Source organism: Micropterus dolomieu, linkage group LG08 (genome assembly GCF_021292245.1).
Source record: "Micropterus dolomieu isolate WLL.071019.BEF.003 ecotype Adirondacks linkage group LG08, ASM2129224v1, whole genome shotgun sequence".
Classification (NCBI taxonomy): Eukaryota; Metazoa; Chordata; class Actinopteri; order Centrarchiformes; family Centrarchidae; genus Micropterus; species Micropterus dolomieu.
The window spans coordinates 8,883,976-8,899,753 of record NC_060157.1 but is presented as its reverse complement, the minus strand read 5'-3'; the positions used below and the strand labels follow the sequence as shown (position 1 = coordinate 8,899,753).

The 15,778-nt window shown below is 38.7% G+C and overlaps 3 protein-coding genes across 5 annotated transcripts; 2 read left to right on the top strand and 1 right to left on the bottom strand.

Annotated features, from left to right (window-relative positions):
- Window positions 1–737: 737 nt before the first annotated feature.
- Window positions 738–7,563, top strand: gpkow (G patch domain and KOW motifs). Its single transcript, XM_046055936.1, has 11 exons — window positions 738–946; window positions 1,190–1,359; window positions 1,466–1,611; window positions 3,510–3,616; window positions 3,908–4,112; window positions 4,231–4,363; window positions 5,065–5,230; window positions 5,416–5,536; window positions 5,901–5,970; window positions 6,805–6,890; window positions 6,970–7,563. Exons 1-11 carry the CDS (start codon window positions 753–755, stop codon window positions 7,096–7,098), a joined length of 1,527 nt encoding a protein of 508 aa, XP_045911892.1. The 5' UTR covers window positions 738–752; the 3' UTR covers window positions 7,099–7,563.
- Window positions 7,333–11,033, bottom strand: pqbp1 (polyglutamine binding protein 1). 3 transcript variants are annotated; one of them, XM_046055938.1, is made up of 8 exons: window positions 10,890–10,966; window positions 10,421–10,535; window positions 9,694–9,761; window positions 9,475–9,586; window positions 8,610–8,710; window positions 8,205–8,387; window positions 8,061–8,118; window positions 7,333–7,753 (listed from the first exon to the last, which is right to left on the bottom strand). In XM_046055938.1, the coding sequence occupies exons 3-8, from the start codon at window positions 9,758–9,760 to the stop codon at window positions 7,603–7,605; spliced, it is 672 nt and encodes a 223-aa protein (XP_045911894.1). In that variant the 5' UTR covers window position 9,761; window positions 10,421–10,535; window positions 10,890–10,966; the 3' UTR covers window positions 7,333–7,602. The 3 variants fall into 3 exon arrangements, with proteins under 3 accessions (XP_045911894.1, XP_045911893.1, XP_045911895.1); XM_046055937.1 differs by lacking the exon at window positions 10,421–10,535 and having other exon boundaries at window positions 10,890–11,033; XM_046055939.1 differs by lacking the exons at window positions 10,421–10,535; window positions 10,890–10,966 and adding an exon at window positions 10,750–10,853.
- On the top strand, window positions 10,689–15,720 carry LOC123974914 (mitochondrial import inner membrane translocase subunit Tim17-B-like). The gene is made up of 6 exons (XM_046055941.1): window positions 10,689–11,037; window positions 11,940–12,039; window positions 12,132–12,195; window positions 12,443–12,571; window positions 12,672–12,782; window positions 14,240–15,720. The coding sequence occupies exons 1-6, from the start codon at window positions 10,874–10,876 to the stop codon at window positions 14,326–14,328; spliced, it is 657 nt and encodes a 218-aa protein (XP_045911897.1). The 5' UTR covers window positions 10,689–10,873; the 3' UTR covers window positions 14,329–15,720.
- The last annotated feature ends 58 nt before the right edge of the window (window positions 15,721–15,778 follow it).

The following is a 15,778-nucleotide window of genomic DNA, read 5'->3' as shown; positions in this document are numbered from 1 at the left end:
AAAGCGTGAGAGCCAGATTAAAACCATAGACTGTAAAACGTGAGCCCAATTTCCAACATTTGTCCACTTGTAATGATTGTCGTTTGGTTACAGTAACACATTATAAGTTTATAAAGCAGCGAGTATTGTGTAAATAAAACTTTAATGATCCTCTTAGGAAACATCAGTCATGCAATTGCGCTAATATGGACATAACCCATATCAACCTATAGGCTACGCACCAGTAGGCTAACATCTAGGCTACTACTTTTGAAAAACAGAATCGGAAATAGTTTTCAAGAGTAGGCCCATAAAATATGCAAAAATTTCAAATCGATAGGTAGCCTATTTATGAAATTAAAATGAATAGGCATACATTATACAACAAATGGAAAATGATCATAAAATGCAAATGGAAAATTAGCCTAGATGAGCCTATTGCATTTACTGTTTCGAGAATTGAATCCACAAAATTGTATTTCAAGTAGTAGCCTATATATCAAGGACACACATAGTAGATATTGTATTTTATTTCTTAAGATATGAAAACCACATCTGTCTTTATACCTAGCAACCTACCAACCTATATACAGTCTATGCTACCAACGCGACAAAACCTTTAACTTAAGTCCACACTGTCTGAATGGGTCGTTGTAACTTTAATTCTGATGCATAATGGGAATTGTAGTAATTTCAAACGAATCAAAGAAGTGCAAAATAAAACTACAACTACCAGAATCCCTTTCTTCTATTTCTGTCGGTTACAAACAATAATGGCGTCGCACGGGGATGATACGGGTGCCTCCAAGTCTGTTCCTTCTGGGGACAAAGGAGAGAAAAAAAACCCAGCTGTGTCGTTCGGTTTTACTAAAACAGTTAGCAAATTTAAACCTTCGAGTGGCGACGCTTTGACCAAGAAAGATGAAAGAGATTACCTGACCGGAATTGACCGAAATGAATTGCTAAGGTAGGCTCTGTTTGCTAATGCTAACTATCTTAGCATTGGCGTAACGGTTACGTTTCGATTCTGATATAGTTCACGTTAGCTGGTAACGTTATATATACATTTATTGAATGGTTAACTTAGACGTTGTTAGCAAATGTGAAGCAGGTGTATAACGTTGGCGTATTCAGGACAGAATGATTTGTAAATCTTGTTTTGAAGCGGCCCTGCCTGCTGCTAACTCGCAAATATTTCTGTGTCCTGCAGCTCAAAACCGTCTGAGAAGCCCAAAGAGCTCATTATCCCGCTGATCCAGAAGAACCGCTGGCACAGGCCGGACCGAGCGGGCCAGAGCGAGGGGAGTGGAGGCAAGACACAAGAAGTAACTCAAGATAATGATTCCGTGGATTCTCAGGCTGTCAAAGAACTCATCGAAGGTACATTTAGAAGATATGGGTTTGTGTGTGTTTATTCATGGTTGGAAGGCTGTATTATTATAATTCATGCAAAGCTCCTCATACATCTCCCAACGCTTGCTTGTAGACTCCCGGAGGCAGCTTGAGCAGTGGCAGAATGGCGCTCAGTCAGAGAGAAACCTGAACCTCAGCATCCCACTGTTGATGCAAAACAAAGTGCCCGATGGCTTTGAGGATGGGGATCAAGTAAAGGTGGATCTACGGCCTGAATCTGTAAGTATGGGTGGTGATGTGGCAGTGGATAAGACACATGCCTTTGGTGTGAGAGACCCAGGTTCGAATCCACTGTGAGACACTAATGTGTCGAGAGGCGTACAATTAGCCGCTTTGGATGAAAGCGTCAGCTAAATGAATAAATGTAAGGATGGATACCAATTGTGTGACAGAAATGCTATCTTCTCTGAAGGAAGAGAGGAAATGTATGTTGAGGTGTCTTTGTTATTGCTGTAACCTTTACTTACTTTTATCCAAAGCGACTTACATTTGAGGAACAACATACAAGCATCAATAAAGTAGGAGATACAAGTGACAATAGACACTAGTAAGAGCAGCAATAAATACTAGTAAGAGCTATTAGCGTTCACAGCATCAGTAGGGTAAATACCAAGGAAAAGAAGTAAGCGTTAATGAATATTGCAATTAATACAAGACAACTGTAAGGAGAAAGGGGAGGAAGATAACAGGAAATGCATGTTAGAGGTGTTAGAAGAGGAAGCGTCCTCGGAAGAGATGAGTTTTCAAGATCTTGAAATCAGAGATGGACATCCCTGCTCTTATGGCATGTGGTAGCTTGTTCCACCATCGTGGCATCACAAATTAGGATCTTTACTGAGAGCAGGAAACAATTCAGTACATTTCAATATATGCATTATTTTGTTTTAGTGTTAGAAGTGTTGTGAACTAGAGAGCATAGTCAAGTCATAGACACCCAACATGAGAGAAATTTGAAGCAGTAAATGAGATTGGATGTTTCACTGTCTCAACTGAAATTCTGACGTGAGTCAATGAATAATGATGATGATAACATCAACAAATGTTTTCCAAGTCTTTAGTATTTTTTTTTTATTCTATTGTACCACATTAAAAACACTCCCCTCTATATCTAGATAATGCCAGCTGATAGAATGTTATTTTCCCACAATGCCAACATGAACATTCATGTAAAAACTTACTTCTGGGAGTTGCCTTTATGCTTTTATTTTTGTAAGATTTATACTGTTGGCCGCTTGGGTTTACTGCTTTTGCTCTAGGGCATTTGTATAATAGTTGTTTGAGGAGGGCATGGCTCTCAGGCGCTTAGTCAATTGTAATTTCTTTACATGGTATCAGATTTAAAGATTACAGTATAATCTGCTTGAGAGGCTTTTCAGTGAAAACATGACAATGCCTGACAGTACAAAATGTGTGGTAGACTGGCTGCTTTGACTCAAATTGAAATTTGAGTGTGCAAAAGTGCTGACGGTCAGCTGAGTAGAATAACACCCCTGTGTACATACACAGTTGTGCGCATGCATTTTGGTACGGATGACTTTGACAATACAGTAAGGCTTTGGTGGCAGACAGGCGTCAACATTCTCCCCAGAGACATGCAGACGACCAATCAGATCTTTGTGTTTCTTTTCATCAGAGGCCTTGTCACTGTCATCCCACTTCTGCTCTCACTCACTGTAGATGTGACTGTCAGAACATGCGAGTCAGGAGAAACTTGCTCACTGTGCCCCAAGCTCATTTTAATGCAGTTTCCTCTGTGAGAGTTGTCTCCCAGCTTCCCTCAGAGGAAAGCCTTCAGCGGAGACAGAGATGAGCTGGGCCATTGCTCTGATGAGGCCTGCTGTGGCTGCTGCCTGGTGACTTTAGTCATCCCGTGCTGAGTCTGACATCCCGGAGCCATAAGGCTGAGTAAGACCGGCATCACAAACTGCTTCTCTCTGCCAGTCACCACAAACAGTTTTTTGTGTTTCAGAACACAAGGATTATATAAGCACCTAATTTATCCCTGATACACATTTTAATGATACAGGTAGTTGTATCTGTATTTACTTGGTTGGTTGAGCATTTGATGCATGTCTTTTGATTTTCAAACCGCTAATTTAACTGTATGTGTTTGTCAGTCGACAGAGGCAGATTATGAGGCCATTCCCGTCGAGGCTTATGGACTTGCTATGCTTAAGGGGATGGGCTGGAACAAAGCTGAAGGCATTGGACGCACCTTTAAACAGTAAGTAAAACTGACCCTTGCTTTACCATTCCCTCTCCTAATTTAACTTTATCCTTTACTTGTACTTGTGCTGTTTGAATTCAAGCTGAAACAATTGATTAGTTGGCCATCAAAAACATTTTGATTTAATCAAGCAAATATACAACATTCTTTAGTTCCAGCTACTTTGTGAACTGAGTATCTTTGGATTTTGGACAGTTAGTTCAGCCTCTTTTACATCCTGTATATGTTTGTATGTCTGTATATGTCTTTGTTTACTGGTTTAATGCTGCTGTTCTCTGCCTGCCACAGAGATGTGAAGCCACTAGAACACCAGCTCCGTCCAAAAGGTTTGGGTCTTGGAGCTGATCGTTCAGCGATAAAGGACCTGGAGCCCAGCAGACGTCAGCGTCCCCCCAAGCCAGGTGAGGAGCGAGAGAAGGAGGAGGAACTAGTGATGGGTCCAGGCGCCTGTGTGTTGGTGGAGTCGGGGGCACATAAAGACCTGTATGGCAAGGTAGAGTTGATCTGACATGTGTTTGCATCGCTTGAAACAGACGTAAGGTATCGCACAACTACTTGTTGTATTTGAATGTATTGTTTTCTCTGAACAACTTGTCATTTATGTGCTGTAGATCGAAGGCGTTGATCCAGACAATGCTCGAGTAATGGTGAAGCTGGCAATTGGCGGCAAAACTGTGACAATCAGCCAGTATGCCATAAAAGTGGTTGGGCGCAAGGAATACGACAAACACAGCAAAGACCTCAGTAAGTAACTCAAATGAATAAATTAAATAGAAAAAGTTAACATTTATGAAAAATGATGTGGAAGACTTGGATTTTGTGCTCCTGCACACCAAATTAAATATTTCAAGAAGTAAAATTTATGATGTAGCCTATGGTTTTGTTTTGTTTTTTTTGGTTTTTATTTTAATTATTACATGTAAGCCACTTAAATTGAATGACAATAGAAATTCAGGTTTTTGTTTGTTTGTTGTTTTTTTTTAAACCGCAAAAATGAAATCAATACAATTCAGTGGTTTCTACTAATATAGATATTTGCCAGTTTTCTTAGTCTTCTATCTTAGTAAATGTAATATTTTTTGTTTTTGGACTGTTGTTCAAACAAAACAAGCAGATTTATTATATCAACATGGAATCTGGGAAACTGTGATAGACATTTTCACTATCGCCTGGCATTTCATAGACCAAATAATGTGCAAGAAAATAAGTGGCCGATTAATCCCTAATAAAAATATTTGTTAATCGCAGCATTAATTGTGTGAAGCCTAGACTGGTCTAAACAGGTATATCCTCTACTGATGTGAAAAAAAACCCCTTGATTCAGCAGCAGCTTTTATTATCAGTAATCTAAGTTGCCTCCTTCCAAGAATAAAAACACACTCACTGCAGTGTATGTGTTTGGGTGCCACATTTTATTCAGTGCCGTGCCTTTTCCATTAAACCAGGTCGCCTCAGTAAGGCCCACAAGGAGAAGGAGAAGGAAAAAGAGCAACAGAGACAGGAGGAGAAAGAGAGGCGAAGTAATGGTGACAAGGTAAAACACAAGTCTTCAGAAAGAGATGGAGGAAAAGATGAGAGGAAGAGGAAACACAGAGAATCAAGTCAAGACAGGTACATTTCTTCAAAAGATGATGATCCAGTATGCTTTTCATGTTTCTTATTGACCGGTATTTTAAAACTGTATTTTATAAATTTTAATACACTGGAATATTTCTCATTTTCATTTATTGGTTAATAATGTTTTCTTTGAGGAAACAGATATTTGTTTATTTGTTTTTCTTCTGTTTCCTTTGTAGAGAGAAGCCTCCAGTGAAAGAGGCAAGGCGACCACCGGCTCCCTCCTCCTGGCTCCAGAGAGACTTGAAAGTTCGCTTTATAGACAAAGCTTTCAAAGGGGGCAGGTACTACAACTCAAAGGTACCAATGCATGAACAACAAAGCATCTTTTCTTTGTATCCTCTAACTCAAACCTCCCTATGGGTCATCAGTTTCCTATGTTGTAACCAAGTGGTTCATTTTAGACTAAGAAGTGTTGAAGGAATTTTGTTTGAAAATATTAAACTCACCAGATTTTTTATCCAGTTACTTTTTTTTCATTGGTTGGTGGATATTTGCATTGACTTATTTTTGATTAATTACATCATTCTTAAACAGGAGCAGTCAAAAACTCATAGAAGGGCTAGAGCTTTGGAATATTGCACGTGATCTTGTGTTGTAGTGTTTTAATAATTACAATTGTTGGGTTTCTGTCATAGCTAAGATCAGTCTTGTTTTCTTCTAGATGCGTGTGGAGGATGTCCTGACACAGACTGCCTGTGTGTGTCGAACTGAAGAGGGAAGACTGTTAGACGGTGAGTCATTAGTGCCATTTCAGTCTCTCTCTCCCTGTCACACTCCACGGTGTTTTTCCTATTCCCTAATTCAAGATGTACAAGAAATGTGCAACACGTGTGTTGTAACAATACCTGTTAATATTCATAATACATCTGACTCACTTTGATGTTATTAGGAAACCCATGGAGCCAGGCTACCGTGGTTCTTCCTGCACATATATCTTGTGTATATGTGCCTATATGGATAAAGCCTTCTGTGTAGTGTATTTACATTTGATGTTTAACAAACAAACAAAAAAACATTTTGGGTGATTTGTAACACAGCTGTTATTAAGAATTTAAAGTAATAGTTTGATATTTTGGGAAATTAGATGACAAGATCTATACAACTCTAACGTCTGTTAAATATAAGGCTACAGCCAGAAGCTATTTTGGTTTAGCTCATCTTCGACTGGCAGGAGGGTGAGACAGCCTCTGTTTTGTTGTTGAGTTTTTGTACACATTAAACAAATTAGTTAATTGGTGAGCTTTAGAAGTGCTCGTAAGTAGATTTGTTTTTACCTTTTGACCAAAGCCAGGTTAACTGTTTGCTGCCAGTCTTTCCGCTAAGCTTAGCTAATGGTCTCCTGGCTGTAGCTTTACAGACTGATGTGAGAGTGGTATCAATCTTCTGATCTAACTCCCCATGAAGGAAGCAAAGAAGCATGTTTCCCAAATTGTCAGACTAACCCTGTACTGTGGTGTTATGTACATTTAGTTAATATTTTATAAGTATGTGCAGTGCTCATTGGTTGGAGATGATGTACCCTCGATAACACGTGTAGCTCTGTCTTAAATTTTTTTCTGTGGCAGATGTGAAGCAGGACATGCTGGAAACTATTGTTCCAAAAAGTGAAAATGATTCTATAATGGTTGTACTGGGCGAGCACAGAGGACAGGTAAGCAATGGATCTTTCTTGCAGGATGTGTACTGGTTTGTGCCGTAACTAATCACAGCATTTACATTTGCTTGTTCAGGTCGGCCGTATTCTGCAGCGGGACAAAAACAAGTGCAGAGCGATGGTCCAGCTCGACCGATATGAAGAGAAAGTGTTCACACTGGACTATGACTGTATTTGTCACTATGTAGGAGCAGCAGATCATTGATGTACATATTTCTTCTTTTCCCCCCTCCCCATACTATTTTTGTATTTCTTTATTCAGATATTCCCTGTCCTTTATTCCATCTGAAATGTTGTTTTGTAATATTCAAAAATAATGGATTTATTAAGATTTTAGATCCCTGTAATTTTGTAATAAAACATTGTCAAGAATTGTATTTGTACAGATGTTATTACATGATTAGCCACCACACCTTGAAGTTAAAAAAAGCAATGAATCTTTTTCACAGTAATCTTTAAATTTATTAGCAAATGATGACGATAAATGGCCCTAGTAACAATAAGAGGTCATATAAAAACATATTTACAACTGTTCTACATGTTTGAAAAGTTTATGAATGCACTGGTGGTAGAAAAGCTCAGCACTCAATTTCTGACATGTAAACTCATTTCAGAATAAAAAGAATGAACGGCAGATGCTACGATGTGAGCAAAGTGATGCCAAACTGTACAGCTCTGTCTTTGTTAGTTGTTTCCAGGGCCGCTCAGCTTACTCCTTGGGTATTTGGTTTGCTGCGTTAGCCCGAAGCACGGCTCCCGGACTGGGATACGGCCGCTGCTGGAACAGAGGCCCTGCCGCTGTGGTATCAGCACCCGTCTTTGCTTCATTACGCTTGGGCAGGCCGCTTGACCATGTGCCCCTGTAAAGCAAAATTGGTTTGTTTTAATTGTTTGGTTTTATACATGTGTGGCTCAGGTTATCAGCTTGGTCTTGGAGACTACTTATTTATTACGGAAAGCCTGCGTTACAAACAAGGTTGTGGGGTTGAATTTATGTGGCTATTTGTCGAGCTTGTCACATACTAGTGATTTAAATTCAGAATATCTCCTAATACTTCGCTCACAAGTTTCGCAATTTTGTGACAGTGCAATACTAAATTTCTGGAGTACTCCTTCAAAGAAAGGACCAAAGGGCTTGTTTGATTAGCATGACTGTAAATACTGTACCTTGGGGCATCAGAATAAGCACTTGGATCCATGGGGTCCATCTCATCATCTTTTCTCCCTGAGAGGAAAATAAATGTTACTTTCATGTAAAAAGCATCAATCTGAAAATACTTGTGTATCGTATGATAAAGATGTAAACTTTACCTCTTTTGTTCTTACTGTACGGCGCCATGTCTTCTCTCCGCTGCTTCCTTCTGTCTCTGTCCCTCCCTTCATCCCTCTCTCGGTCCCTGTCCCGATCCCTTTCCCGATCTTTGTCTCTTTCCCGCTCTCGCTCTCTGTCCGGCTTCTCAAACGGCCTCTCAACTCTTTCATCCCCCCCCTCAGCTGAAAAATAAAAATTAAACAAAAAGGCAACGGTCACAAAATAAACCACTGCCAGAATTTGGCAAAAACAAACTGCATTCTGAGATTATTTGCCAAATGATGATCAGACCTGCTATTCTTTGTGAGTCACACATGATTAACAGATTGCCATAGGGATAAGATTGCAGTGAAGATCACAACTGCGTCATCAAATTGTTAAGTCATGCCTTTATAATGCCATACCTCTAATTTTCTTCGCAGGCTTTGTTACCACTGCAGCTGGGTCATTTGGGGACAGCCAGGCCACTAAATCTGTCTCCACATTCCAGTAATAAGGAAGACCACTGTGGATTGAAGGAAAAAGTAGGGAAAATATTTAAATTATTAATAATGATGAATAATACAATTAAGAAATTGATGACCATTGATTGACAATTAGGAAATTTATTTTTATAATAGACTACAACTCTGCATAGTGGTAGTTATAGTGTAGCAAAGTAGTAGTAGTACAATCATCAATGACAAAAACACATTAAAGCAGTATGACTTTTCTTCCCAGTGTGGTCCTTGAACATATAACACACAGAGCAGCGGAGTGGCTATGCTTATAGGTACGGAGATAAAAAGTGTTAAATAAATAAGACATTGCAACAAAATAATCAAGAACGTCCATGAATGAATCCAAAACACCTTAGAACTCATAAAAGGTCATTATGAAATGATTCAACCAACAGTGAAATTTAGTTTATTGCAGGTATTTTTTGTATTTATTTCACAATGCTAGTTTTCCAAATGACAATTTTATTTTATAATGGCACTTTTTATGACGTCTTTCTCAGTCATTACTGATCTTACATTAAAATAATGAATAGACTTACTGACCACAAACAAATTCAGACCCATTATGACCTTTTTAAATAAGTTGTCAGTGCCATAATGAAGTTGACATGCCTGTGTAACTTGTTATAGTGTGCTGTGCTCTGTTTGATCCTATAATAAAACATACAATAAATCACTAAGATTTTATGGGACTTAAATCCTCTAGAAACTGTTAAAAGACTGCCAGTGAGCAGTAACAGCTCACTGAAAAAAAATCAAGAATACGTACCAAGCTAGGTCAAACACTTTATACCAGTTTGGTGGTAGATTCTCCACTCTGGTGGCTTCATAATCTACGTTGTTGTCATCGTAATCTTCAGCAATAATCTCCTCGTCTACCTCTGGACAAAGTGGTGGAGAAACGTTGTTACATGACACATGAAAAAGTAAAGAAATATGTCTGAATGCTACAGGCTCAGGGATGTGTTTTAAAAATATTTTCTGCTACCTTGCTCTGACGGTTTAACAATCCCTCTCTTGGCCAAGCGAGCCAGCAGCGCGGGGGGAAGAGGCATCCTGCAACACAGAGAAGGGAGAATTAACTCTTACCCAATCATCCGAATGTGATACACTTATACACACACACAGTAAACATATATAATCCTGTTGGTTGGCAAAAACGAGCTACTTTGATAAATCGAGACAATTATTGCAGGATTAATCGATAATTAAAATAATGGTTAGTTGCATCCCTAATCCCTAACCAACATACATTTTCAATAAATACTGATTGTATGCAGATAATTCTGTGCATCTACAGCTGGTAGTGAGCAGTGAACAAACCCCAAACTAAGGTGCTTGGTGTGGACAGCTTAAAAACCATTAAACTTAAATTTCACCACATTAAGATTACTGCAGAGATTAATTGATTAGTTGTACTATTAAATTACTCGCCAACTATTTTGATAAGGATTAATTTGATGTTTGTCCAAGCTTCTTAAATGTGAATATTTTCTGGTTACTTTACTCTTCTATGACAGTAAACTGAGTATCTTTGGGTTATGGACAAAACAAGACATTTGGGCTTTGAGAAACACTGATTGACATTTTTCACCATTTTCTGACATTGTTTAGACCAAACAAGTAGTCGATTAATCGAGAAAATGATAGACAAATTAATCAACAATGAAAATAATACAAACAAAGCATTAGAGTAAAACACGAATGCAACGAACCCGGTATTGTCCAACAGCAATATTGTTGTGACTCTTCTGAAAGTTATCCTGAGATGAGATGTAAGTAAATGTCTCTGAGGACAGGATTAAAGCCTGGGTGGCTGAGAAAACGTCCCTGATGGCAATAAAATGGTTCACTGGTCATTTCAGTTTCTCCTCTGCAGCTTTGTGCCTCTGTGGCTCCCGGTGAAACGTTAGCTTGTGTTGCTACGCTAGTTTTAGCTGCTCGGTTTGGACAACGTTTTCTTTATAAAGATATCTGCATTTTAAAATAATTCGCATCATGTACGATAAAACGTTTATTTCCACAAAATAATTGTACCGCCTACCCGGTCACTCCGTGGCAGCAACATGATGATTAAAGCAACGAACACACCTAAGCGCTTCGTAAAAAACCCCTTAACTACACTAATAATAAAAACCTCCACTTTCTATTTCATTGACTGAGTAAAAATGAATCCCACATTACCTATTTCTTTTAAGAAAATCGCCTTTTTGATCGTCGAGGAGAGTGCGCGATGCGACTATCCAAAACAGCACACGGCGCGCACAATGATGACGTTGCACTGTCCTCTCCTGACGACAACAAACATGGAGGAATATGCCCGTGAACCTTGGTAAGATTAGTTTTAAACAATCCCCCTTCGTTGTATATTCAGCCTTGGTAACCTCGGACATAGTTTTGTTTTCTTAATGCCATTAGTAACGTTGTTGTGAGAGTGAACAGAGAGGCTTTGTTGGTTAACCCGCTGACCTCGGTGAAGGGTCGAGGATATAAAAACCCACAGCAACTAGTCCAAGCTTCAACAACCTTTTGCTTAAATATGCTATTCAATATTATATTACTCATATAATATTAAATAGCTCTATTTCATTTTGTAAATTGGAGCAAGGCTGCACTGACCAACAGAGAGGACAGGACAGGGACTATGACTGATGTTACTGGCATATGCAGGGGTATAGTTTTGTGAATTGTAGATTACAGTTGTAGAAGAATATGTATTTAACGTCCAATGTAGCGCTGCAGTTAACAGCTATTTCCGTAGTTTAATGTGTCCATTATTTTTTTAATCCATTTTGTCTATAACATGTCAGAAAATAGTTAAAACCTGATAAATGATTTAGGTAATTAATCAATTATTACAACAGTTGTAGGTTATTCTTCTCTTTATTGCCTAATTAATTAATCAGCTAATTGTTTCAGCATCAGTATTGTGGTGCCACAACAGGGAATGATAAGGTGGTACCAATAAAAGTCATTTGGATGCAATGGCTCAAATAAAAATGTTGTCACTTAATCACTGTCAGTGAGCCAACCAGATACTGACAACCTAAAATCATTGCAATAGCACAGTGTTCACGGTGTTCTGTTATGGTACAAATGTTCTCTCCAGAATAAACTATTTTGAGGAATGCACAACTTACATTACAAAGCCTAAGTATGTCTTAATATTTGACATTACATACTTAATTTTAACTTCTTATTTTCTTCCCCTCTCTTCTTAATGCACTCCTGCAGTCCCTGGAGGATAGTGGATGACTGTGGCGGTGCTTTTACCATGGGCACAATTGGAGGAGGGGTGTTCCAGGCAATTAAGGGCTTTCGTAATGCCCCTGCAGTGAGTTCGTCACGTAATAGTGATAATGATTATTTGCTCCAACTCTCATCAGGTTTTGATAGGCAGACTTCAACAGTACTCTAATGTTTCAGGGTGTCAGACACAGACTGAGAGGGAGTGCAACTGCAGTGAGAATAAGAGCTCCACAGATTGGTGGTGAGGAGATCTTCTATTGTGAATGAATTGTTTCCTTTACTGTAGCTCTTGGAACCTTAATATGCTTATGCCACATAAAAGAGTAAATAGTAAAATGTATTGTGTATATTAAATGATTTACCTGCAAAAGGGCTTTATTATATATTGGTAGCAAGAGCAAGATACTTCACAGAATTATTGATGATTACATTTCTTTGTCTAAAACTAAAATCATACACTCACTGACGTGTTTTTGGCTATTTTGCAGGTAGCTTTGCTGTATGGGGAGGGCTGTTCTCCACAATCGACTGTGGTTTAGTTCGCCTGAGAGGGAAAGAGGATCCTTGGAACTCCATTACAAGTGGTGCACTGACTGGGGCCATCCTAGCAGCACGCAGTAAGAGGATGCCCGTATAGCACAATGGGCTTGACTTCCTGTGTCACTGACCATATCAAATTAACTAGTGTGATTCAATGAATTTTGTGTTTTTCTCCAGGTGGGCCATTAACTATGATGGGCTCTGCCATGATGGGGGGAATTTTACTCGCTCTCATTGAGGGTTTTGGGATCCTCCTAACCAGATATACAGCACAGCAGTTTCAGAACCGTAAGTGAAGTTGATTGAGTTTTGCAAATGATATTTTAATTGGCTATAATCCATATTTTTTATATTAACAATGGATCACATGATTACTTGTATGTGAAAAAAGTCACTCAGAGAAAGAGTTTTTGTTTTCTGTACCACAACGTTACTAATTTGATTCACTCTCACCGCTCTAATTACATAGTTTTCAGCAAAAAAAAAGCTCTAAAAACCAACTGTAAGCTACCAGCCCAGCAACAAACAGCAGACAGACACAGTTTCCAACTGGCTGGTAAGCATAGTGAAACAATTTGCTGCTAAAGAGCTTTTCCCTCAGGACCAAAGCAGAGCTAAGAGGAATATTTGTCAGGTGGACAGAAACATGACTCCAAATGAATGCTAATGTTGCTCTGCATCTGCTGGATGTGTGAAGAGCAAACCGTTGGCTCCCAAGTTTGCAATATTTACTTAAGAGGTGATCATTTGTCAGTGTCATGTTCACGGTTTGTTTCTGCTGGCCCTAAGTGCCGAAAAAAATCCATTATTGCAGGTTTAAATGAACAAGAGGAAACCATTTCAGACCCTCAGACTACTTGTGCAGTGTAATTAGAGTTTCAGGTTTCATCAGTACTTCTCGAATATGTATTCTCACTACATTACTGCTGTTAACCCACTTGTGCAAACTAATAACCAATAGTGAATGACCACAATTTGAAGCTGTTATCCCACTGTGGCGGTCTGCAACATTGTGAAAATGGCCACTTTAAACAGACAGAGATCATTTAGTTGTTTTGTGTTGTATTATAGTATTCTTGGAATAATTGGCCAAAATGTGTCACAATGGCACCTCCAGCAGAGCTACAATGGTATTTAATATAGGCAAACAATAGACCAAAAGTGCATTGTTCTGAGTAAGAGCTGACTCTCATTTCTGCTAAACTGGAAAATCTTTTTTGCTCACTGTGGTGCGAGAACTCTGTGTACCCTCAAGTAATGGATGCAACACATGAAAGCCTTTTCTCTGAGACTTGTGGAAAGGCATAGGCCTATTTCATTTCATTTTGACTTGTAGTAGGAAAAGCACAAATGGTACTGATAACATAAACTATGGCTCAATTCTATTTAAGTGTCTCAGTAGACAGTGACAGTGTGCACAATGCCAGGACCCTGAAACTGAAGGAGCTGAATGAACACACAGCCACTGTTATTTTATTTAGACCCATGCTTTTCCTACTGTGTTATGTCAAAGTGAAAAAATGTAGGAAGTCACTTACTGAATGAGGTGGATGGGTTAAATTGAGGGAAAGAGGGCACACCAAAAAGATTAATTGAACAGCATAAACTGATTGTATATGAAGGTCTACGTGCATTTAAGAGAAACATACATTTTATCTTTATTACATTCATGCCATGGACAAATAGGATTCTGCCACAAACACCTTAGAAATTACATTTTGTTTCTTCCTTCTTGTTTTCTTCAGCTATTCCCTTTGCAGATGACCCCAGTCAGTTACCTCCAAAGGATGGGGATCAGCAGCAGCAGCAGGGGGCAAAGGGGCAGTTTCAGTAGAGAGCAACAAGGCTGACTAAGGCCAGCTGTGGATGCAGTGAGTCAGACCAGAGAGTAGGGGGGGCACCAGACATTACAGCAGGTACCAGGATGACCAGGAGGTGGAGATACTGGTCACTACAGTGGTGTCAAGTAGTAGCAATGTGTGCTTATACCTCAGGGGCAAATTACTGTGAGTTTTAGTTATTTTTGAGTGAATGTTTGTATGTGAACAAAAATCCTTCTGACAAACCTCATTTTCTCCAGCATCATATGCAACCTTTTCTTTGTTAATGGTTATTCTGTCTTCACTGTGACACTTTTGGGTTAAATATGCAGTTGTGAAATGAATGTAAAAATGTATTTGATTATTTGACATCTAGGCAACATCTGTATATTGAAGGAATAGTTTTGGCAAATAGGCTTATTTACTATTTCTTGCAGAGAGTTAGATGAGAAGATCAATACCACTCTCAAGTCTGTTTGATACAAATGTAGCTGGAGCCAACAAAATCCACCTATCAGCACCCTAAAGCTCACTGATGAACATGTTTTATCTCATGTGTTTAATTTGTACAAAAACAAAAGTATAAAAATTATAATTTGTTGTTTTTACTACTTGCTGGAGTCTTGTCATCGCTGTGAAGTTGTCAGGTAACCAGTGGAGTTGGCATCCATCTTCTCATGTAACTCTTGGCAATACAGCGAGTAAGTGTATTTCCCACAACTATTTCTTCCAGCTTCCAAAGAGCTTGCACTTGAATGCATATATTTAGTAAATAGTGTAGTTTTAATAGCTGCAAAGGAGACAGGTAGAGTAATAAGGAAAATCAGATGTCTGTGACATTACATCATCGTGTTGGTTCAGTGAAGTTTTACCATGGAGAGTGCTAGTCTGTTAAGTCTTTTATTATGTGTCAGCTGTGACAAATGATGCAAATTGATGTGTGTTTTTAAGTGATCTGTGTGCTTAAGATGGATCTAGGCTCAACAAAACCTCATTCCATTCTTTGCAGTTCGGTGTTGCCTCACCCGGCAGCTTTTATAATTTCCTTTTTTAATAATAATAATTATCTTACATATTAGAAGGATAAGTACAAATGTATTTTCTGCAAAACTGAAAAATACGAATGAGTTCCTTGAAAAGTATGGCTTGAATTACTTATACTTCGACAGTTTATCCTGCACCCCTCGTCACTTTAATCACTGCATTATCCGCCAGAAAACCAGCACTTTTTAAGCTCCATCTCTCTGTTTTCTTAAACTGGTAGCATCTGCTACAGCAGAGAGATGATGCAGCATGACTGTGTGTTTTGCTCTTAAATTATGTATAGAAACAATGTTTATTTTATGTGTTGTCTTAATATATTTATCTCGCAAAAGTTGATAATAAAGATATCAAATGTTCTTTAACACGGGATGGTACTGGGTTTTTTTTTCATGGCCCTTGCTTAAGAAATCCTAAAATGAT